The sequence below is a fragment of the Myotis myotis genome, unplaced genomic scaffold (assembly GCF_014108235.1).
Source record: "Myotis myotis isolate mMyoMyo1 unplaced genomic scaffold, mMyoMyo1.p scaffold_m19_p_3, whole genome shotgun sequence".
NCBI classification, from domain to species: Eukaryota; Metazoa; Chordata; class Mammalia; order Chiroptera; family Vespertilionidae; genus Myotis; species Myotis myotis.
The window spans coordinates 118,504,335-118,529,485 of NW_023416335.1; the positions used below are offsets into that span (position 1 = coordinate 118,504,335).

The 25,151-nt window shown below is 44.1% G+C and overlaps 1 protein-coding gene across 11 annotated transcripts in view; it reads right to left on the reverse strand.

The window, feature by feature from the left end:
- The window catches only part of CACNA1C (calcium voltage-gated channel subunit alpha1 C), a 698,738-nt gene that overhangs the window by 194,442 nt on the left and 479,145 nt on the right, over positions 1 to 25,151 (reverse strand). For all 11 annotated transcript variants that reach the window (XM_036302132.1, XM_036302133.1, XM_036302134.1 and 8 more), the window contains exon 5: positions 21,881 to 22,020. In XM_036302132.1, coding sequence (XP_036158025.1) covers positions 21,881 to 22,020 — 140 coding nt within the window. The remainder of the gene's footprint in view (positions 1 to 21,880; positions 22,021 to 25,151) is intronic.

A 25,151-nucleotide genomic window follows, 5' to 3' on the forward strand; every position in this document is an offset into this window, starting at 1 on the left:
AGGCAACAACACTGAGAATCACTGAACTAGGAGAAGAGAAGTTGAGTGGTGGTGGTGAATACAAGCTTCCCATAGATGGATTCAAAGTTTGTCAGAACAGGAAGAGGACTTTGGAATCACCTAACTCAATTCCTTAATTTTCACTCCTTCAAAGGATATTTACTGGGCTGTGTTCTCTGGGCCTGCTGTGTTAGGAATAGGGGATACAGTGGTGAATAAAAGGCCCTCAGCCCTCGCCCTCATAGAGTTTGTAATGGAAGCCAGACATTAATCAAATAATCACAAAACTGACAGATGATTACAAACTCTGCCAAGATCTTTCATGGAACAGAAGGGTATAATAAGGGTCCTCCTTTAGCATGGAGAGTAGAGGAGGCTTCCCCAGGAAGGGAGGCTTGAGGTGACGCTGAAGAGAACCTGGCCAAGTGAGTGGGCAGGAAGATGGGTCTAGGCAGAGGCCTCTGAAAGTTCCAAAAGAAGGTTGCCTGGCTGGGTGATTTTGGAGACTCATGGGAGACCCATAGCCTCCGTCTGTTGGCCTCGGGCTTTCCCCTTGTTGTTTTTCTGCTTCTTTAAACAACTGAAAGGAGATTTGGGAAACTAGTTTAACTGCTTCTGTCTGAAGTCTGAGGAAGCAGAAATCACGTTGACTTTTAGAGAAAACAATTCAGGAAGCACATGAGAAGGGCTCTCCTCACAGCCTCCTTTGTGATACGGAGAAAATAATCCCCTATGCCACCGAGGGAGTGGAGGGAGCCGAGAACTGGGCCAACAGCCCTCTACTGTTCTGCTGGCTTCAGGGTCCCTTTATCACCAAGCTCTCGGTTGACTCAATCCAACTCGAGAGTGTGGCACCACCTAAAATGCTGCCAAACAGCAAGCCTAGATTTAAAGAGATGTCCTGCCAATCTCAAACCTGGAAAAAGTCTCCTGAAATGGGACAGACCCCATTCCTAAAGCAGCCAGTTTTTCCGATGAAATTACTGTTGGTTTTGGTGCTGACTCCGGGCCGTGGTTAGGAAGACACATCTCATCCAGGACTGGGGAGGATTCAGGACTGCCCTCACTAGGCCAGCAGTTTAGATCACTTCTTGATTTAAGTTAGCTGTCCTCTCCTCACAGAATGGTGGCCAGGAAAACACACTGCTTAATCCAGAGATCTGATGAGCTGAATGATGATTAACTGAGAGGCTGGCCTCACCAGAGTTATGTCTTCAATATTAACCAAATTCAAACAAAATGGCAGTACATGGTGAGCCAACTCTAAGCTTTTTTTACCAGCCCCTCCTGGGACGTGGATGCTCTCACAAAGGAATGTATTCCTATTAAAACAGGCGCTCAAGTAAAGAACATTGTCTTTACCATGTCCATTCTGCCCCCAAACCTCCTTCACCTTGAACCTGGACGCTGATTTTAAGAAAGTGCATATGAAACACCAACCTCTCCTACGAGGGAAACCTAGAATGACTCTTTCCTTTGTCAGGTGCCTTCAGAGGAGCTCCCCTGCCCTAAAGGGAGAAGGTGTACCCAGATGGTAGAAAGCTCTTCCTCAAAGTGCTAAGGTTTCCTTTCTCCAGCACCACAGACAGCTTTGCATCCCCACTTGGGAGTTTACTGAGCACCTAAGAAGTCCCCGGACAGTTGCCATGGGAGGTGGGGGAGGAAGGGCAGGGCAGTACAGTGGTTAAAGCACAGAGGCCCCTGGAGCCAAATGACTGGGTTGAATCCTGGTTCTACCACTTCTCAGCCATGTGACCTTGGACAAGCTATTTGACCTCATCTTAAAGTGAGGAGGATGATAGTACCTACCTTATAAAGTTGATGTGGGGATTACGCAAGTTAATTCATGTCAAATGCTCAGAAAAATATCTGGCCCACAGTAAATGCCATTATTAGAAGTGTGGTGACACTATCAGTGGAAACTAAAGCAGTGATAATGCAGATGGGTTACCTGGGATTCTGTTAAAATGCACTTTGATTTGGTCCCTCTGGGGTGGGACCCGAGTTCTGCATTTCTGACCAGGCCCCAGATGATACCAAAGCTGCCCTCCCACTGACCAAACTTGGGGAAGCAAGGCCCAGAGCTCTGCAGTCATGCTGGGAGGCCACAATCTCAGCTGGCCGCCTGTGGCCCCAGGCACTCTTAAGCAGTTACTGGCTTTTCACAGCTGGTGGTCCCTGTCACATTTACTCTTGTCAGTAATGTGTGAACTGGTAAAGTACATAAACCCAATGCTGGCTACAGAAAATGCCTCGCTCTAACTAGTATGAGGGTCCTTCAGGGTGATACATTAAATTTTTTTATTTTATTTTTACTTTTTGAAAAAACACTTGATTATTGCAGAGGGCAAGAGAGGGACATTAGCCTACACTGCGCCACCGGAGAGCAGGAGACATGTACGCTAGGTCTCTCTTCCCAGCTACAACAGAGTTGTGGAAGGGGCTCTGCGACTGTGACTGATGGTAGGACAGCTCGGCATCCCTTTCCCCTCTGGGCAGTGGGCCTGCATCATTACCACTCTTACCAAGCCTGCATCCCCAAATGCTCCTATGGCCTCCGACTGGCCAATCCATGCCTTCGCATGGCCATCGATTATTAAACTCCCCCTGTCTCCATGACAGTGTACAATTTTAGTGTGTGCAACTCCATAATTAGTTCTTTGCCTGCTTCCCCGCCCTCCCTTCTTGACCTCTTTTAATCTGAGGAATATTACAAAGACAAAAGAGATGAAGTCACTGCCCATGAGGAACTTTCAGCTACATGGAGAGGCAGACGTGAAAATAGCTAATTGCAGAAGGAGGTGATAATCTTCCTAAGAATTTTTCCAAAGAACTGTGAAAGCATACAGGACGGAGAGACTGCCCTAACCTGGGAGAGTAAGACAGACTAAGTGCCAGTGGGATGGACATGTGCGCTGTGTATGTCGGGGGGTAAGCTTCTTTCTGCCATTTACTCACAGTTAATCTTTTATCCTTTTGTGTCTCTAAACTCTCCCTTTCTCAGGAAATTCATTCACTTCACTCTTTCCTAAAGGTTCAATAGTCACCATTATAAGTGAATCCAAATTTGCTATACATTTTCTTTGCCCTCTCTTTTGAGTTCAAGCCATGCATCTCCATAAACTACTAGATATTTCTACTGGGATATCCTACCATCTCCTTATACTCAATACATCTAAACCTGAACTCATAGCAGTTCCCTGGTCCCCAGAAAGCTCAAAACTTGGCAGTCACCTTTGTTAACTTCTTCAGCAAATGCCAGCAATTCTTCACCAATAGCATCTGTCATATCTGCTCTTCCCACTGCAGCTACTGCTATCCTTACTGTCTCCTGTCTGGATTGGTAGACTGGGCTTCCTGCTTCTGGTTCCTGCCACTCAACCCATTCTGCACCATTAGCCAATTATTCATCCTAAAATTGCCCTGCTCAGAAACCCCTTCTACATGATCTGCACATAGTAGGTACTCAAATTAATTTGTAAAAAGAATAAAACCAAGTTCCAAATATCAGGATAGTAGAAACACATGGGAAGGAGAGCAATCTATTGAGGGAACCATTTTGAGAGAAGCTGTGATGATTCCAGCCCAAGATGACCTGGGAAGGATCTCAGGACAAAAAACCCCTGATTTTCACTTTCCTCTCTCCTGCTGAGCTCCTGCTCTGCTCCCCATTGAATGAAACCAACTGGAAGCCAGAGTGCAAGGTAGCTTTTTAATGTAGTCTATATGGTTAGCACCTTTCGCCAGAGAGCATAGTGGAGAAGGGTGGAGAGTGGATATGGTGGGGCAAATGGAACAATGTAGGGCAGACAGAACAATGAACTTACAGTAGTTGGCAAAGTATCATTGGCTTTCTATATTACCATCACTATTCCATTAAACTAGGGGGAATTACCCTATTTGATGGGCTTCTGAGTTTTATGAGCAAGAAGTCCCCAATTTGAGAGGGTGATGAGATAAATGTCTAACTCACTAGCCAACTCTGGGTCCTCATCTTCCAAAGTCATACCTGAATGGAATCTACAAATGAATTTTCTTATCAGCATGTGTGATTGTGACTAGCATCATTATCATCGTTGTTGTGATCATCATCATCACCATCATCAGATTGTGACTATTGATTTATGCTTACTTCTGATATACAGGAACCAGTGTGGACTGGCTAGAAATTGGAATTAAGAAGAAATTCATGGATCATGTTTTGTATCTTCATTTGACTAATGGAGCAACATACACTTTTAATAGATTCATAGGCTTAATGACTTTCAAAAGAAAATAGATCTATAACTACAAAGCAGGTAGGTCTCTCTTGGGTTAAAAGTAAGTTTGTTACATTGAGGGTCAAAGGTGCCTGAAACATTTTCTTACTGGAAGTCTCTCCATGGAGGGGAGAAGAATTCTTGCTTGATTGTGTTACTGCCGTCTTAAGGTGTGTGTGTTTTTTTAAGAATCATGTTCTTATTAAAATGTCCTTATTCATTAGAGGTTTTCATTTATGCTTAATTGAACCTTTCCATGTTAATAAATTTCTGCATCCCACAAGTGGTTTGATGAACATTAAAGGAGGTTGTTGTCCCAGGAAAGAAATGGTGTATACTCTTTGCCTAATAAATTAAAATCTATGAGAGTAATTAAAATATCAACCTTCACATGGAATTATTACTTTTTTTGGTATTAGCAATAGGGGTTGTGATGAGAAAAAATAAGAGACATCTTGATATTAGAAAAAAATAAATATGGCAAAATGGAGATAAGATGATCTGAAGCAAACAACAATAATGATACCAGCTACCTTTCTTAAGGACTCAGGATATGCTTTACATATATCATTTAACTTAATTAGTTGACTATTTTAATAAAGATAAATGAACTGAGACTTAGGTAAGACAGATAACTTGTCCAAGATTACACACCTTGTAAATGCTGGAGCTGGAGTTAAAAGTTAAGAGAACCTTATTTTAAATCCTCCAATCTTAGCCACTATCCAGGCAAAAATGGCAAATACATTCCACGACTTTCTGAGCCTGTGCATGGCAGATATGTTATTAATCATGGCCTCTCTCCCTCTGCTCCCATAAAGGGCTTCACGGTTCTTCTCAACAGTGTATCTCCCATGACAACATGAATTCACTGGAAGTGATTAGATCATGATTTGGCACCCTGCGTGTCCCTTCCCTACTGGTGATAAACTGCATCTTTCAGCTAATGGCAGAATAGAAAGCAGACTTCTTTTGGTACCTGCAATGATGTAGATGCCTAGACCAGAACCTTTCCTTCTTTTAAAAAACTTTGATAAAGATGTGTGAGATAGGATATATACAGATGCATAAACCATATATTACACTTAAATAACAGGATAAAGTGTAATTCACCACATTAATAAAAATTCATGAATCTATCAATAGATTTAGAGAGCATTTCATAAATTTCACCATTTATTTCCCAATCTTTTACTTCTTTTTTGTATTTCCCATTCTTTTGATTCTCTATGCTTGATTCTCAATACCCCCCCCCATCTCTATACAGGTCAATAATTCTATTTTCAGCTGTGCCAAGCCTTCTTTTAAATCCATTCACTGCATTTAAAAAAATTATTATTGTATTCTTAACTTCCAAATTTTACATATGGCTCTTTTCCATATCTTCTGGTTCCTGTGGGACCCAGTGGTGCAGTCTCCCTGGTTTTCTGAGTTGGGTGTTCTACGGGTGTCCCTTGTGTGGGCTGTGAGTGCTTTCCTGTTATAGTTGAGCCTTGACTGCTGTTGCCAAGTCAGTGGGAGGAATTTCCCCCTCAGGCTGACTGGCTATTAGAAATGGGCGTGAGTGACTACAGCAGACAAGCTATTGTGCAGGGTCTGATTCCATGAAGCAGGATTCTCTTTAGCAGAACTCTGGTGCCTGTTAAGTCCACCATTTGGATTTGTTATTTGTGGAGCTGGTTGGGTGGTACTCTGGTGTGGTCTCAAGCCAGTCACCAGGTGTTTGTCCTGGGGCCTCTTGGGAGGGACTCTGGTGCAGGCCAAGGTCAGCCACTGCCTGTGCCCAGGCAGGACCACCTGATAAGAGCTACAAAGTGATCTGTAGAAGGCTGCCACCTGTTCTGGGCTTGGAGGCCTAGGAGAGGCTGGTGCTCCTAGTGTGAGGCTTGGGACTGCTTAGTAAGAGGTACAGGGCATGCTGAGGCCAGATGCTCTTGTTTGGAGTTTGTGAATCTTTAAGAGGTTTTCAGAAAGTGTTCAATGTGAGCCGAGACAAGCTGTGTAGAAAAGCTGCTGGAAGAGGTTTACACCAGCCTGGGAGCTGTGTGAGGCAGGTCCCAGGGAATCATCAGAGCAGAGTGAATGGTGTTAGTCAAGTTAACAGAAAGCTCTGATTTGCTGCCCACCTGTTCCTGCAAGCTGTGTGGGGTAAGGCTCAACAAAGGGAATGCTCCTTAATTGCCTGGCACCGGTGGCCAGGGGGGCTTGCATTCCGGGTTAGCACTATAACAATCAGAAAGGCTGGCCTCCCCCTCCGCTTCCCCCAGGGCACTACACAGGCAGCAGACTAAAACCCACCCACAGTCTTTCTGTGAGAAAGGCTATTTATTTGTCCTGGAGCTCCAGCCTGAGCAGCAGACTTCATGTTTGTTATGCATTTAGAGGCCATGGATATGCTCTCAGGAAACATAGGCTGGTGGGTGCCATATTTGTGGTCTCCCTTGGCTCACTACAGCCATCTGGTACCTCCTCAAAAGGCGCTTATACACCAGTCTCAAGCTGCCCAGGGAACACCTCCAGATTGTCTGGTCTGGAGTCCAGCAGGTCTTACCACTGTGTTTCCACAAGACTGTATATATTTGCATATTTTAAAAGCTAATGCCTGGGGGTCTGTCTTTTAATCTGCCGGAAACTAGGTGCTGCCTAAGATCACTTCCTTTGGAATACTAAAAGATCTTGGTAGAACCTCAACAACTGAGACCTATTTAGAGTAAATTAGGCTGCTTAAGCAATCACAAAAGTTTGAGAAACAACCAAAGCTAGAGCTAGGTTGAAAGATAAAAATGATATCCTACACAATGATACTCCTTCAAGACTGGGAGGAGAGGAAGTTATAATGAAAAACACACAAGAGGGTCATGTCAAATAAGGAAGCAGGGGAATATGTTCCAAATGAAAGAACAAGATACAAACTCAGAAAAATAAAAACCCTTATTGAATCAGAATAAGTAATTTACCTGATAAAAATTTTAAAGTGATGGTCATAAAGATGCTCCCTGTATTTGGGGTAAGAATGGATGAACACAGTGATATTTTTAACAAAGAGACAGAAAATATAAGGAAGTAACAAACAGAAGTAACAGAGCTGAAGAACTGAACTGAAATTTACACTAGAAAGTTTGACAGCAGACTCGATAAAGGAGAAGAAAGGATCATTGATGTAGAAGCCAGAGCAGTGTACCTCATTCAAATAGTACAGTAGAAAGAAAAAATAATTTTTAAAAGCAGAGATAAGTTAACGGAGCTATGGGGCAACATCAAGAATAATAACATTTTTGCCGAAACCGGTTTGGCTCAGTGGATAGAGCGTCGGCTTGTGGACTGAAAGGTCCCAGGTTCGATTCCGGTCAAGGGCATGTACCTGGGTTGCGGGCACATCCCCAGTAGGAGATGTGCAGGAGGCAGCTGATCGATGTTTCTCTCTCATCGATGTTTCTAACTCTCTGTCTCTCTCCCTTCCTCTCTGTAAAAAATCAATAAAATATATTTAAAAAAAAAGAATAATAACATTTTAATTATATGGGTCCCAGAAGGAGAGCGAGAGAAAAGGTGGGAAAATGTATTTAAAGTAATAATAACTGAAAACTTTCTTAACCTGAAAAAGGAAACAGACATCCAGATTCAGGAAGCCCTGAGAGTTCCACATAAGATGAACCCAAAAATATCCACACCAAGACACATTATAATTAAAATGTCAAAAGTTAAATACAAAAAGAGAATCTTAAAATCAGCATGATACAATCAACTTGTTACATACAGGGAACTCCCATGTGATCATCAGGAGATTTTTCAAACCCACATGAGACTCCCAGGAGATTTTTCAGCAGAAACTTGGCAAGCTAGAAGGGAGTAGCATGATATATTCAAAGAGCTAAAAGAAAAAATATCAACCAAGAATACTCTACCCAGCAGTTATTCAAAATTGAAGAAAAAAGAGTTACAAAAAAGCAAAAGCTGCCCAGGGGTGTGACTCAGTGGTTGAGCATCAAACTATGAACCAGGAGGTCGCAGTTCGATTCGATTCCCACACAGGAAACATAACCAGGGTTGTGGGCTTGATCTCCAGTAGGGGGCATGTGGGAGGCAGCCGATCCATGATTCTCTCTCATCACTGATGTTTCTATCTCTCCCTCTCCCTTCCTTTCTGAAGTCAATAAAAATATATTTTTTTAAAAAATAAACCAACCTTATAAGAAATGTTAACAAAACTTCTTTCAGCTATAAATAAAGGACATTAATTAGTAAAAATAAATAAATAAATAAATTTAACTGCTAAAGATAAATATATATATGTATACAGAGGGTATGGCAAAAATAGGTTTACAGTTGTGAGTACATAAGCACAGTTTATTCTTATATTATTATTTAAAACTATATTATTATTTCCATAAGTGGATTGATTACTTATAAATCTAATATGAAGGCTAAAAGAAAAAAAGGAGTAAATATAACTGTAACTACAATCATCAGTTAAAGGGTACACAAACTAAAAAAACGTAAAATGTGACATCAAAAACATAAAATGGGGAGCAAAAATTTAGAGTTTTAGAATGCCTTCAAAGTTAAGATGCTATCAACTTAAAACAGACATATATATGCTGTTATATGTGAGCCTCGTGGTAATCACACAAAGCAAACATCTATAATAGATACATAAAAGATAATGAGAGGACTCTAAGCATAATACTAAGGAAAGTAATCAAAGAACAAGGGAAGAAAGCAAAAGAAGAAACAGAGGAACTACAAAACAACCAAAAAACATGTTTTTAAATGGCAACAAGTACATATCCATCAATAATTTAAAGAATATCAATAGACTAAATTCTCCAATCAAAAGACAAGGAGTGACTAAGTGGATTATAATAACAACACAAGATTCACCTATATGGTCATATTACCAAAAGCAATACACAGATTTCATGCAATCCCCATCAAAAATCCCATAGGCATTTTTAAAAGAAGTAGAACAAAAAGTCATCAAAATTTCCTGAGAAAAAAAGAACAAAGCTGGAGGTATCACACTTTCTGACCTCAAATTATACTACAAAGCTATTATAATAAAAACAGCATGGTATTGGTAGAAGAACAGACATGCAGACCAATGAAACAGAATTAACAACCCAGAAATAAACCCTCATGTATATGGACCACTAATTTTTTATAAAAAAGTCAAAAACATACAATGGAGAAAAGAAAGCCTCTTCAATAAATGGTGTTGGGAAAATTGGAAAACCACATTCAAAAGAATGAAACTAGATTGCTATTTGACACCATACACAAATTTAAATCAAAATGGATCAAAATCTAAACACAGAAGAAAACAGCTACTAAATTTATGAATCTTGGTTGCTGAGAGAATTTTATAACCTTCATCCCAAAGGCAAGGGGAAGTAAAGGCAAAAATAAATGAATGGGACTATATCAAACTAAAAAGTTTCTGCACAGAAAAACAAACCAACAAATCAACAAGACAAAAAGGCAACCAACCAAATGTGTGGAGATATTTTCAAACAACACCTCTAATAATGGTCTAATATCAAAAATATATAATAAACTCATACAACTCAACAACAAAACAAATAAGTAATCCTATTTAAAAATGTCAGAGGACTTGAACAGACACTTTTCCCAAGAGGACATACAAATGGTCACCAGATATATGAAAAGATGCTCAACTTTACTAGCTACAAGGAAAAATCAAATCAAAACTATAATGAGATACCACCTCACATCTGTTGAAATGTCTATTATCAAGAAGACAGTAAGTAAGTGTTAGAGAGGAGAAAAAGAAACCCTCATATACTACTGGGGGGGGGGGGGAGGGAGAATGAAAATTGGTATAGTCACTATGGAAAAAAGTATGGAGGTTCCTCAAAAAATTAAATCTAGAACTACCACATGACCTATTAATCCCCCATCTGGTTATCTACCTGAAAATTTTGAAAACACTTATTCATAAGGATATATGTAACCCTATGTTCATTGCAGGATTATACACAGTAGCCAAGACATGAAAACAACCTAAGTTTCCTTTGATGGATGACTGAATAAAGAAGATGTGATATATATCAATATATATAAAAGCCTAAGTGACCATTTGACTATTTGACCATTCAACGGGTAGCTATGATGTGCACTGGCGACCAGGGGGCAGACGCTCAATGCACAGGCATGGAAACATGGAACAGACTGATGAATCTCAGAGTGATGGGGGGAGGGGGAAGGGTGGGAAGAGATTAACCAAAGATCTTATAAGCATACTAGAGGCCTGGTGCATGGATTGGTGCACCAGTGGGGTCCATTGGCCTGGTCATGGGGATTGGGCCAAATCCATGCACTGGGCCTCTGACATTCCCTGAGGGGTCCTGGATTGTTAGAGGGCGCAGGCCAGGCCCAGGGACCCCACCGGTGCACAAATCCTTGCACTGGGCCTCTAGTCTATACTGGTAGAAGGGTAATATGCTAATTAGACTGGATAGACTGGACATCTTCCGTACGTCATTCAGTTGTCCTTCCTGACAAAGCTGGGGCCCGGGCAAAGCCGCCCGGGGTCCCAGGTGCCTGCCCAGACAAAGCCGCCCAGGTTCCCAGGTGCCGGCCCGGGCGAAGCTGGCCCGGATGTCTGTGGCTGGCCAGAGGGAGAGAAGCCTGGGTCCTGGGTGCCTGTGGCCAGCCATAGGGAGGGAAGCTCAGGTCCCGGGTGCGGGGGCCAAGGAAGAGGTGGTTAGGGGCGATCAGGCAGGCAGGTGAGAAGTTAGGGGTGATCAGGCAGGCAGGCAAGCTGTTAGGGTGATCAGGCAGGCAGGTGAGTTGTTAGGGGTGATCAGGCAGGCAAGCAGAGTGGTTAGGGGCTATCAGGCAGGCAGGAAGGTGAGCGGTTAGGAGCCAGCAGTCCCGGATTGCGAGAGGGATATCCAACTGCCGGTTTAGGCCCAACCCCTGTGGGATCGGGCCTAAACCGGCAGTCAGACATTCCCCAAGGGGGTCCTGGATTGTGAGAGGGTGCAGGCTGGACTGAGGGACCGCCCCCGCCCCCCCCCCCCATGAATGAATTTTGAGCACCAGGCCTCTAGTATATATATAATGGAATACTACTCAGTCATAAGAAAGGGTGAAATACTCCCATTTGCAACAACGTGGATGGATCTTAGAGGACCATGCTAAGTGCAATAAGTCAGATGGAAAAGGACAAGAACCACATAATTTCACTTATATGTGGAATATAAAACAAATGAACAAACTCACTGACACAGACAATAGAATGGTGGTTACCAGAGGGAGGGGAGGTATGGGGAGGATGAAGAAGGGTCAAATGTATGGTGATGAAAAGAGACTAGACTTTGAGTGGTAAGCTCACAACACACATGATGTATTATAGAATTGTACACTTGAAATGTAGATAATGTTAACCAATGTCACTCCAATAAAGAATAAAAATCTACTTCAAAAAGAGGATGGGATAAAAACATTTTCAGAGAAATGAAAGTTGAGATAATCCGTCAGACCTGTGTTATAGAAATGCTAGGGATGTGCTTCAGGGTGAGGGGTGATGATACCAGAAGGCAACCTGGATCTACAGAAAGGAATGGAGAGCACCAGAAATGGTGCATGAGTGAGTAAATATAAAACATTGCTTTATTTTTTTGATAATTTAAAGATGACTGACTGTTTAAGGCAAAAACTATTAACACTGTGGGGTGGGGTTTATAATACATGCATAAGTGAAAGATGTATAACCATCACACAGGAGGGGGCTGGGTAAATGAAATTTACACTGCTGTAAGGTTATTAAAAATCCAACCATACAGGTAAAATTTGAACATGTAGTTGAATATGAATTATACTTCAATAAGGTTAATTTTTAAAAAAATCAAGTGTAAATGTCCCTCTTCCTCAAATCAGTTTAACTTGGAGCCTGGGCAGGGAGAAAGGAAGTTGTACCCATAGGAATACTGACATCTTACATTTGCTGAATGCTTCTAAGTGCTGAGCACAATTCTGAATGCTTCACAAGCACGTACTTATTTCATCCTCACAACAACTCCATGAGGTAATTGCAATTTTAACTTTGATTTAAGGTCAGAAAACCAAGGCCCATAGCTAATAATTGGCTTTGGAATTGGAAACTAGCTAGTAGGACTCCGCTACCTATGTCCTCAACTACTAGATGCCATGGATCAGTGAGAGGGAATGAATCAAGAATAATAGGTGCATGAAGCTCATGCTCTGTGTATTGATCACTTCATGGGCCGCTGACCTCACTCCATCTTCACTTCCTCTCCCCTCGTTTCTCTCTCCAACATTTATAAAGCATGGATCACTGGTAAGCCTAAGTGGCCTTTATCATTACCATTATTTTAAATTAAATTATAGTGACCTTGCTGCTGGCTGTTTTTTCATGTTGGAGGGTCTCTAGGGAAGGGCGGGGCATGAGGGAGAATCCATCATGGAGCTTCCTGAGTTGAAGAAGCTCTCTCTCCCAGGGCCCAGGTGCATAGTCAGTGCTTAGTAAATATTACTGACTTACTGTGTGACATATTCTCCCACCTCTGGACTGACTGCTAGTGTATTGAGGTTCTGCAAGAGTGAAGGCATCTGTCCAAGGTCACACCCTAGCCTTGACTACATATAGAATTAGCGACTTAAGAAATTCTCAGCTCACTCCTATTCTCTGTTATTGGAGCACAGAAGGACACTGCTGGGAAGAATTTTAGGGTGAATACAGTTTAACCCTTTCATTTCCCAGATGAGGAAACTGAGGGCCAGAGGTCAAAAGGGAAGGTCACATTGCAGGCCAGACTTAGAGCCCTAGCCTCCTCACTGGCAAGCCTGGAGTGCCTCCACCATCATCACAAGTCCCTTGGGTGGCAGTAATACCATTTCTCTTCAGATCCGGTGGCAAAAAGGTTCATGAGCCCTCAAAACATAAAGGAACCAACACTGGAACTATATCAACTGCCCTCACTCTTCAAAGCCAGGTGGGCATCCTGCTGAGAGAGTTATGTCCTCCTCCCAACAACAGGGGTGGGGATGCTGCAGGGGGTAAACGGCTGGAAGAGTCTGAGCCCATTTGGATTACCCCGTTAGCCCATCTGCATTACTCTCGTCTAGAAGCACTGGCGACTGCATGTGCTCATCTATAAATTAGGGGTAATGTCTCTGTCTTCCTGTACTGTGGGGCCGATTAATCAACCAATAAAGGTCTGAAAGCCTGGCACTGACACTGAATATGGCTTTTAATTGGTGATAACCCTAACATTTATCACCACCACATTTCATTCTCAAATCAAAATGGGACCTTTTCATCGCTGGGGGAATGTCTGTGCACTTTGGTAAATCTGAGAAGTTACCGTGTGATTGGATGCATTCTTTGTTATCATAAAGTAAGCTGCTGTATGTAGAGCACCACGTAATAGAGACTTTCCCAGATTAGTCACATTCTGTTATTGTTAGTCAATAACTTCTCAGTAGAATTCCATGACAGCAGGAACTGGAACTTCTGAAATATGCCCATTGTTTACATTAACTTGCTTTGCTGCATTTGGGTGTCTTTCTTTTCTCACTACCTCATGCTGTGTCTCATCACAATCCATAACATCTCTCTTCAAGTGGAGGATAGAAGCTCATGACACTTCACAGGTGAAATCTTTCTCCTGTGTATACAATACCCATTATCAATCTCATTTTGTAGATAAACCTCGGCAAAGCACAAAGCAGAGGACAAAAAGGTTGCCAGCAGAGCTGGGACTATACCTGTGCCCCTGAAATCCCCCTTTGGAGGCACCTGGAAAGGGGGCAGGAGGACAACAGGTGGCAAATCAGTGGAGAGAGGGCTGCAGTGGAAGATGAGGAATCCCACTGGGTGAAGTGGAAGAGGGCGAGCACCACTAGGTGTAGGGAATATGAAAGGCATTGGGAGACTGGGGCAGGGAGTGTGGGGCCCTATTCTAAATTCTGTTCTGTGTCTGATAGGCAAGGCATGCCCACAACAGGGATCTAACTTCAGACTCTTCACAGTAAAACCAGTCAGCAACCTGTTTAGAAAGTTAAGAGGTCATGCTCTTCACCTCTGCCCCAGAGGGCTCTGTGGGGGCCTTAGGGAACACCAACCCAGGGCTGCCTAGGGCAGGAAGGTGGGAGGGAACACTGACACTCCCAGGGCTTGCTTCCCTCTTGCTGTGGCTGTAAACCAATGTGTACAAGGGAGCACTGCAACCTCCAAAGACTACAAAACCAGAGGGTCCCTTCATGACTGCCATCAGTCTTCCACAGATGGTGCAGGAATTGAGCCCTGCCTGCCTGCCACCTGTTTGACCTTCAGAAAGCTATTTAACTGTCTGGGCTGCAGTGCTCCTGTCTGTAGAAAGGGAACTTGGTTGGACCAGATATCAGACATTCTACTTCAGGAATAGCACCATGAGATGAATGTAGGGAACAAGGTTTTATTACTTCCTGTGTCAGTGAAAGAAGTGGTAGAGAAGTGGGCCTAGAAGATGAGGCAGAAAGGATTTCTGGATGGAGTGCACAGTGGGAGTAGGCAGCCTGTGGCCCTCTGAGAAGTAGAGTGAGGGATGGACTTATGGGTGGCCCTCTGCTCATGTCCCTGTCCTTGCAAGTAGTCTTATAAGTGTCCCCACATATTGGTCCCAGGTCCCCTGACATTTAAGACCTCTTTAGGGATGAAAAGGCACAGGAAGCAAAATAGGAAGTGTGGGGAAGAAGAAGGCCAGATTCAAGGAAATGAAAGGAGGTAAAGAGCAGAGGGTGGAGAGGCAAGAAGGCCTGCCAAAGGCAAGGGGTATTAGCTGCTGTGGAGAGGAGGATGTGGGGAAGGAAGACATGCAGAGCCAGCCAGTCCTGGCCCTTCAAGTCACAGATGCGGAACAGAGGTCCCAAGAGAGAACCTGCCCAAGGCCACCGAGCTGGTTGTGAGAAAAAGTAGGGCTGGAGTCGGAGACTTCTGCCCCCTTCACTTACAGGCACTGCGCCACCTGAAGCATGTGGACACTTCAGGGCGTTAGGTCACCCTAACCAGGAATGAAGGCTGGCCTGAGAGGATGATGACATAGGCCGTGGAAAAAGCAGGGGTGAGGAAGGAAGCAGTGTGGATCCTCTCTGGGACTCAGTTTCCAAAGTGTGTCCATTTCAGGCGGTCGAGTTACTTGATTTCTGAGTATCAGCTTTAGGCAGACGCTCCCCCTCCCCCCCACCCACACACACACCTCAAATCTGCATGGTGAGGTGTCTGTAAATAAAGTGAGAGTGACGAACTGTTTCTGGGGACCACCTCCGGTGCTCAAGCCCTCCCAGTGGTGCGGGCTTCCCCCGGGCCACAGGACACTGTCCTGGCAGCAGTAATGGTGACTGCAAATCCATGGTCGCCCAACTCACCGAAGAGCAAATTTCGGGCAGGATGGCATGACTACTTTTGAACTATCAAAGCGTGAAAACACTCAGAAAAGTTGTTTTTAGCAGCTCTAATATGCCCCCAATGGCAGTGTTCGATAATTGGTGTGGCCAGTCTCACAGTTACTAGAGCTGGGAGGGAGAGCCCATTCTGGAGGAAAGCCTGCATGCAGGACGAGAGGGGGTCACCGGGGAACTTGGGCGAGTTTTTCCCTTTTGCAGCAGGAGGATCCACTCCCTCATGAACAAAAAAGAGAGTGACAGGTATCCTGCAGCGTTGGAGCTAGCAGAGTGCTCTGCGAGCAGGGTGTCCAGCCCCGGCCCACGGGGAGGAGTGCAGGGTGGGAGAGTGTGGGCTGCTCTGGTCTGGCTCTGAATTAGCTTTGCTACCAGCTCACTGTATCCAGGGTGGATTAATGAATCTCCCTGGAATTCAAGATCCACTATCCATTCTGACACTCAGGGGATTTCTGAGACATTTAGCTATTTCTCTGTAGTGCAGTCTTTTAAATGTTTCTAATGAAGAGGGAACATCGGTGGCTGTTTAGAAAATTGCCTATTGGCTTGGAATTCTGGACCCACCAGTCTGTTCCCTGCTGACTTTTCTCATCTGGTTCTCACTCCTTCCTCCTCCATTGTCTTGGTTCATACATAGCCTTATGTGCAGGCCTGGGCTTCCCTGTATTGGTGACACAAACAAAGGAGGTTTTCACCCCAAATGCCCTTTCACTTCCATCCCTACCTCTTCTACATAAGCCTCAAGGCTCATCTCAAATACTGACTCCTTCATAAGCTTTTCTGGACTGCAACAATCCCTAGGAAACTTACCCTGTGAATCCATTTCATTTTCTATGCAAGTCAAATAATCATGCACATGCCACTCTGGTATTTTTCTTGTCTCAGGTTGATATTTACCTCTTGATTATTCTTTACTAGAGGTCCAGTGCACGAAATTTGTGCACTCAGTGGGGGGGTCCCTCAGCCCGACCTGTGCCCTCTCACAGTCCGGGAGCCCTCAGAGGATGTCAGTCGGACATCCTTAGCACTGCTGCGGAGACGGGAGAGGCTCCCGCCACCACCTCTGTGCTTGCCAGCCATGAGCCCGGCTTCTGACTGAGCAGCGCTCCCCCTGTGGGAGCGCACTGACCAACAAGGGGGAGCTTCTGTGTTGAGCATCTGCCCCCTGGTGGTCAGTTTGCATTGTAGCAACCGGTCGTTCTGCTGTTTGGTCGATTTGCATATTAGCCTTTTATTATATAGGATGTTTGGTCTTGATAGTAATCTTGTCATATACTTCTATTTTACATGCATAATGTAATGGGATGTAACAGCCACCATTGAACTGAGTGCTCACTGTATGCTAGGCAATGTTTGAGGGCCCCTGCGCCCCCCCCCCCCCCCCGCCTGGGGGGCTAGTAACTAATTAGCTAACATTGCCATTGCACTCATTTAGTTCTTCTAACAACATATGAAATAAGTTCTATTATTATTCCCATTTTAGATGAGGAAGCTAAGGCACAAAGCGGCTGAGTAACTTCTCCAAGGTCACAGAGTAAGTCAGTGGCAGAAGCCAGGCAGTCTGATTCAAGAGCTCATGCGCACAGCTGTCTTAAGTCTCTCCTGGTGCCTTCTATTGGTATCCACTCATCAGCTACTTGTCAACTGATCGGTGCTGATTTGTTGTTAGGAAACAGTCCTAATCTAAGCAAGGAAAACAACAAAAAAAAGAGTTTGACCCCTCTCCACACACGGTTCTCACTGCTCCTTCTCACTTTTCAATCAGGAAGCAAACCCTTGTATAATAACAAGCTGTTTTCTATTGTGTGTGCTTCCAGAAACAACACTTTTAACTGAGAAGGAGCTAACCTTAAACAAATTCATGTCATAGGAAAGCAGGTATCCCATGAAAAGTCCAAAGCATTCAAGTACCTGGACAGCTGGGGATAGTATCCTATTAATCTTTGAGCCCCAGTGCCTTGCCTCATGCCTGGCCCACAGAACGTGCCTGATAAGTGTTCCTGGTGAGTGGATGGTGTTTTCCAAGGCTGGTGCCTGTTCTGCATAAAGGTAACTGATCCTTCAATCCCCTTCAGCGCTGGGTCCAGTCTGGGCTGCTGTGCGTTTTGTCAGTGACCTCACAAAACCAAAAGACCCTTCCTTACCTCCCTCTGCCTGCCCCCTTTACTCAGTCCACTCCTAAGAGTCCTTCTCTGGAGGGCAGATGGGATTATATGAAAGGAGGAATGACCCCTTGCTTATTGCTCCACAAGCAAAGGCACTCCTTGTATACACAAGGCAAATATTTATTCACAACCTTCCATATTTATTGTTCATGTTCATTGTGTAGTGTTTATTGTTCCATATGGCTTGTCCTTTGGTGCCACCTGCGCTTACAGCACTGCGTGTGCACAGTGGCGCTGCACAGGCAGCGGAGCTGATTTCCTTTATGCGGAAGAGTCTCGATGAAACAAAATGGACAGATCTTGCAGTTACATAGAATTTCATTGAAAGAGTCAACTGATTTCTATATCACAATGAAATCATCCCCTAAACCATGCAGCCTTACTGTGCACAAAGCCAGGATCGCAGTCATGATTTCCTCGAATGCCCAAGAAGGAAAAACAAGTGAAGCAAGGGCACAACTAAGAAACGACAGTATTCCAAAAGCCTAGTGATCACAGTGGCTCAGAGATAAGCTGCCGATAGATCAAGCAAAACTTCACCAGGCAAGGGATCACCAGACTCTGTAACATGGAAGTCGCAGGGGCCTCAGCAGAGAGGTTTGACACAGTAGCGAGGGAGGAGGCCCGACTGTACTGGATTCAAGAGAGAATGGAAAGGTGAGAATTGGAGATAACAGGTAAAGGCAACTGTGGGTTGTTTTTTTTAAAAGAGTTTTGCTGAAGTATAAAAGGAGACAACCTTAAGTTATGAGAAATGGGAGAAGGAGGCATTTGTCTAGGTTTGTAGTATAAGAGATATTGCTGATGTTTTCCTAGATGATATCAACTAAACTAGTAGAGTGCACCTCTTCACCTTGGGCTACATACTTTCTCAAAAAGTCACACAGACACTATTCCATTGAGAAAGGGTGGAAGGCTGGATTGGCACTTTCTTTAAGCTCAAAAAAGATCCATTCTCTTTTTATTGGTGACCTACAGAAAACAAGACACAGTTGTTACTGCCATGCATAAGCATGGAGTCACCTGCAAGGCTGCCCACACTGCAAAACCATCTCAGTGTCATCATCTTTAATGACAAAAAGTAGCTCCCTGGACTGCATGACAGGTAAAACCGGGGCCTTGGATTTGAGGGGCTTTATCATGCCTTCATCTTCCTGATGAGAGAATTCCGAAAAGTGTTACCTCTTCCTGACCACAGTACAGTTCCACCATTATGCAAACACAGGTGGGGACAAGACACCTTCACACGGAAGTTTCTTCTACAGTGGAGCCCCCATTACTCTATCAAATTCTCCCTTTTCATGCACTAAAGCACGAGGGTTCTCAGCCATATGCATCTCTAATTACAAATCTCTGTACTAGAGTAATTAGTGTAACTATTTCTGTTAATAACACTCTCCTCAATCCCTTTGTGACAGATTGTACTACTTGTTCACAATTATTCCCCCATGCTTCTCTGTAAGTACGATATATTTCTTTGTCCCATTATCTTTAGGACAAAGATGGCCATGCAACTTGCTTTGGCTATGGGAATGTGAGCAGCTGTGATATAAGACATATTTGAACAAAAACAAAATACGCTTGTGTGGTTTAGCTTTCTGCCCCCTCTGTGAGTGTCTGTCTGCCCTCTGCCATGAGAACAACATGGCCTGCATGCTGGACGCTTCTTCAGGCTGGGCTGCATCCAGACGGCAAGCAGAACCCGGTGAGCCCAGCACAGCTCGGCTGGCCAACATCCTTGTGTACCACAATCCAGGTACATGTGTTCCTTTTTAAGTCACTGTGAGTTTGGGATTGTTCCTGTGGTAAAAGCTGACTGATATCCTCTTTATTAGACTATCATATTCCTCAAGTGATAGAACCATATTTATTCTCTTTTGTTGTTGTTTTTGTTAATCCTCACCCGAGGATATTTTTCCATTGATTTTTAGGGAGAGTGGGAGAGAGAGGGAAAGACAGAGAGAAACAACATTGATGTGAGAGAAACACATCGATTGGTTGCCTCCTGTATAAGCCCCAACCAGGGTTTGGGCCGGGGAAAAGCCTGCAACCAAGGTACATGCCCTTGACCAGAACTGAACTCAGGACCCTTTGGTCCGCAGGCCGATGCTCTATCCACTGAGCCAAACCGACTAGGGCCATCTTTATTCTTTATGATACGTCCTCATACACACCACAATGCTCTGAAATTGTGGGCCCCTAATAAGCACATACACAACAGTGAGTCATTATGTCCACTGTAGCTTGTTTAGCTAAAGTTTGGAATCAATGAATGATTCATATCACTGACACGTTGGCTGCACCTTCATGATAAGCTCCTTAAAGTCATGTTCAAAGCCATTCTCACCCTGCCTTCTCACCCTTGATTTTGGTCTACTGAGATATGGCTGTTGACCAAGAAAACCTAAATTATTCAAGCTTCAGAAAAGGGGAATTGGGTCTTGGGCGTCATATATAATGTTTCTATCCCTACATGCCCCAGTGTTTAAGGCCACATAGAAAGAATCTGCTCTGCATGTGTTTGTGTGATTTAGCTCTATGTCCAGTTTAAGACAGGCCATAAGCCTTGCCCAGGGGGCCTCACTGCCAAGAAAATAGTCCAATTCTTGCTTCATTTACCAAGTAAACTGCCCTGCCTTGTGCAGAGACTATTTAGACATTGTGCAGGAATCAGAGACAATATCAGGCACAGTTCTGGGCTTCAAGGGACTTATAATATAATTGAAGAGACAGGATATATGTGTACAAGTCTAAGACAATCAACAGTTAATTCTTTACTGGAGGTCTTGGGGTGTGGTAGGAAAGAGCTGGTTAGAAAGTTGGGAGACCTGGTCCTAGCCATGCTCTGCTGCTGGTTAAGTTACTTGGAGACGATCTCTTCACTATTCTGTGCATGTACAAAAAGGACTGAACAAAAAAATAGAAAAAACAAACAAACAAAGGACTGAACAGGTTACTATGAGGTCCTTCACATTTCCATGGTTTTATGACTCTAAGATATATCACCAAGCAGCATAATGTCACCAAGTGCTCCGTCCCCGGGGTAGGTGGTAAAGGCTGGGTGTTCAGAGGACCTCTTTGTTTTGCTGACCTTGCCCCCATCCCCAAACTAGTTTGCTTCCAGCTTGGTCATAGGGACCCCCTCTGCCTTAAGTCTTGAGCCAGATCTGATGGAGCTGACTTGAGAGTGTAAACTCTCTGCAAACAAGTCCAGAATTATGCTCAGATACCACAAATCAAGCAAGGAAAAGGAGAAGCTCCCCGAAAGCTGATTTAGCCCCCAGGAGCAACATGGGCTGGGTTTGCTGGAGCTGATGCAGGTGCCTGAAGCTGCTGTGTTCAGTGCCCGGGCCTCATCCCCAATGGGACAGAATTCTGGGGGCACCATGGAGGGGGCTGTCCATGTGACTGGTGTCCTGATGGACAATATCTCCCTAACACTCTACTTGTTTGAGATTACTTAACACCCTCCACCCCTCAGGTGAAACCAGTTCTCATTACGACAGGCGGGGTCCATTAATAGGGCTTCTGTGGCAAGAGATGCCTCATTTGACATGAAAGGAGGAGGAACTAGAAGAAATGGCAAAATTAAACTTTTAGAACATCCACTGGTGCTTTTCTGATTGTTCTTTGGCAAAATACAGAGAGTAGAGTTAATCCCATTGGTTCAAATACCCTGCGAGCCTTGGGGATTAGCTGTCTCTGCTCACCTGGCGCTTTTGCCACAAATGTATTTAAATTCCCAGCCCAGAGCCTGGCAGGGCTGCTCAGCTGGCCACAAGGCTCTTTGGTCTGTGCAAACTTGTCTTCATTTGGCTGTGAGTGCTTTTGTTTTTTTCCCAAGTATTTACAGGAGCTGGACCACAGTGTGTTTTAATGGACTCACATCAGAGCTGGGTTTTTAAAAGCAAAGGATCTCATTTAGGCAAAATCTCCATTTATTGGGAAATCAGGTTCCTTTGCAAAGTGCTCTTGGCAATTTGAGAAGGAAAGTGGAGGGTGTTGACAAATAAGAAGAATGGCTCTACTTACTTGGAACTCCGGACACCAGCCGCAAGGGGCGCAGCACGCGGAACGCCCTCAGCGCCTTCACATCAAATCCAGCCCCTTTCCCTCCTAGAGCGTTTGCCCCGTCAGCTTTGGTTGCTTGTTCTAAAATTGCACTAAAAAGCCTAAAAGAGAGGAAGGAGAGAAGAAACTGTCAGACAGTGTTTCTTTGCTCAGCTGGACTCTGAATTCTCGGAAGGAGGCCTGGGGAGCAGTTTGTGACCATCTCCACCTCAGCAAGTGCTGAGGTGTGTGCCCAGGAGGGTCTGTGCCATCGGAAGGTGACAATGCATCATGTGGGTATACAGGGCATAGCCACTGCCTAGAGAAGTCTGAGCGAGGCCACAGGCAGGCCCTTTGCCAACATAAAGCTGTGAAAACACATCTGGCTCTGTGAGCTGGGCAGCCTTAGACAGAGTGAAAAGCAAATGAAGTTTGCTGCCAGGCCTCCTGTCCCCTTGCGGTGCCCTCTGGCCCCTCCGTGATATCCTAGCTGCTGCCCTTATGTGGCCTGGAACCACATTCTTTCTCCTCCCCATCTATTTGATTTGTACCTGGGTGCAAATAAATGATCCCAAAGAAATCTACTTTGTGGCGGCACAATAGATGCTCAAAGGAAATAAGATGAACAAGTGAATAAATGATTGAATGAGTAAGTTTCCAACAGGAGCAATACCACACACTAAGGCATGTAACCAAGACATGAAAATTGCAGTCCTGCTGCTCTGTGTTTCTGCTTGTATGTCCATCCCTCCAATAAATGCGAACACCTATGCACCCGGTAATGTTCTAGACACCAAGGCCACAGCAAAATAGACAGTCATTACCCCCTCTTGGAGCTTACATTCTAGTGAAGGAGTCAGACAATAAACCAAATAATCAATAAATGTATATCAGATTTAGAGAGTGATAAATGCAGCAATGAAGGGGAGTCTGGAGGGGCCAGGGTGGGAGCCTTCCTGTTTGACATCAAAAGGTTAAGAAAGGAACTCGCTTCTAGGCTGACATATCAGCAGAGACCTAAAGACAGTGCAGGAGTGGACGCAGAGGGAACAGTCGGTGCAAAGGTCCTGAGGGAGCAGCATGGCAGTACATTAGAGGGACAAGTGGCAAGGTGGCTGGTGCAAAGCAGGTAAATAGACACAGTGGGAGATGAAGGTGGAGGGGAAGCAGGGAGCCCTACCAGTTTTCTCTCTGAGTCAGAAGGCACTGGGAGGTTTTGAGCAGGAGAGTGACATGATTTGACTAAGGTTTTAAAAGAATCACTCTAATGCTGTGGGAAGAATAGCCTGTAGTAGGACAAGGCCAGGGCAGGCTGCTGTATTAATCCAGGTGGGGAGGCACAGACCAGGTGGTGGTGTTGGAGGTCATGAGGAATAGTCGGATTCTGGATTTACTTTAAGAAAGATGTGATGAGATGGGCTGATAAACCAGATGTGAATTGTGAGAAAAACAGAAGAATCAAGACCATTCCAACAGTTTGGGCTTGAGCAACTGGAAGGATGAGGTATGGGGGATGCACATCTAGGGTTCTATTTTAAACTTTGTGCAGTTTGAGCTGCCAGTTGGACATCTGAATAGATGTCTTAGTAGGCTCTATTGGGTAGGGACTTCTGGGGGGTGGGGACTCCAGGCTGGAGACAAACACTTGATACTTGTGTCCACTGTATTAAAGTCAAATCCAACGAGATTACCTAGGAGGCTAATGTAGAAAGTGAAGATGTGATAGGACTGAACACTGGGGCTCCAACACCGAGGAGTGAAGGAGAGGAGAAACCAATAAAAGAGACAAGTAGATAGAATGGAGGGCTGTGAAAGAACTGGTCATGAGAAGAGAGTGGTTAACCATCAAGTGCTACAGATACAAGGATGGACCACTGACCATGGAATTTAGTAATATGAAGACGAATGAGACCATGCAAACAGGTTTTGATAGAGTGATGGGAACAAAAACCTAATAGATATGAGAACAGGAGGAGCACTAGAGAAAGGGAGAATGGACAGCTTTGTCCAAAAGAAATATAATACAGGCCACAAATGTGAGCCACATATATAATTTAAATTTTCTAGCAGCCACATTAAAAAAGTAAAAAAGAAACAGGTGAAATTAACTTTGACAATATATTTTTGTAACTCAATGTAACCAAAATATTTTATCTGTAATAAATATAAGTAAAGAATTTTAAATAAGATAGCTGTCACTCTGTCTTTTGTTCTAAATCTTTTAACTCTACTGTGTATTTTACAGCATATCTGAATTCAGATTAGCTACTTTTCAGGTGCTGAATGGCCACATGTATCTGGTGGCTACGGTACAACTCCTTTGAGGAATTTTGCTATAAAAAGGATTAGAGAAAAATGGTAGTTTTTCAGAGCGGTATGGAATCAAGTGTTTTGTTTGTTTTTAAATGAAGATACGGTAGCATTTTTAAATGTGATGGGACTCATCTAACAGAGTCGGATAATTTGACGATGCAGACACAGAGGGGACAATTACTCAAAGGACCGATGTCCCTCAGTAGGCAGGATGGGACCTAACACACACTTAGGGATGCTGGCCTTATATAGAGGTGGGGAGGTTTATCATGGTTCAGGTTGGGAGGCACATTATAGGGGCACAGATGTGGTTGTGAGAATGCATGAAAATTCTCTTTTGATTGCATCTGTGTTCCCAGGGAAACAGGTAGCTAAAAATGTGAAAGGGGAGGAGGTATTAGAAGACTGAAGAGAAAGGCAAGGGCATTAAAGAATCATAGAGAAAGTGGAAGAGTGAGTAGGAACATGTAGCATGGTTGCCAGGAATCACTGTTGACCTATTCGAGGTTGGTGGTGAGACCCATTAGCTTCAGTTTGCATATGTCTCTCCCCTTTCAATGGCACAGCTTCAGGTACCAAAAAATCTCCATCTAGTTGGATTTGATCAGGACTGGTGAGCAAGACAAATGAAGAGAGGAATAAAAGTTGAGAATAAATGCAAGTGAAGGATTATAATGATGGGATGTGGCATCTAAGCCAGTTGGAAGGAGGAATGCACATGATGGGAGGAGGAGCAGACAGATGTGGCAGGACAAATGGAATGGATTGTTGGAGGTAAGTGCTAGAGGGAGTGAGCTGGAAAGATGGTGGTATTGCTTAGAGTAGAATGTTTGGTTTGAGATTATAGGGAGGGTGTAGTTATTAGGGAATGACAGGGATATTGGTATAATCATGGGAGTGGGCAGCTGAAATAGGATGAGTCGTGATCCCTAGGGAAGAA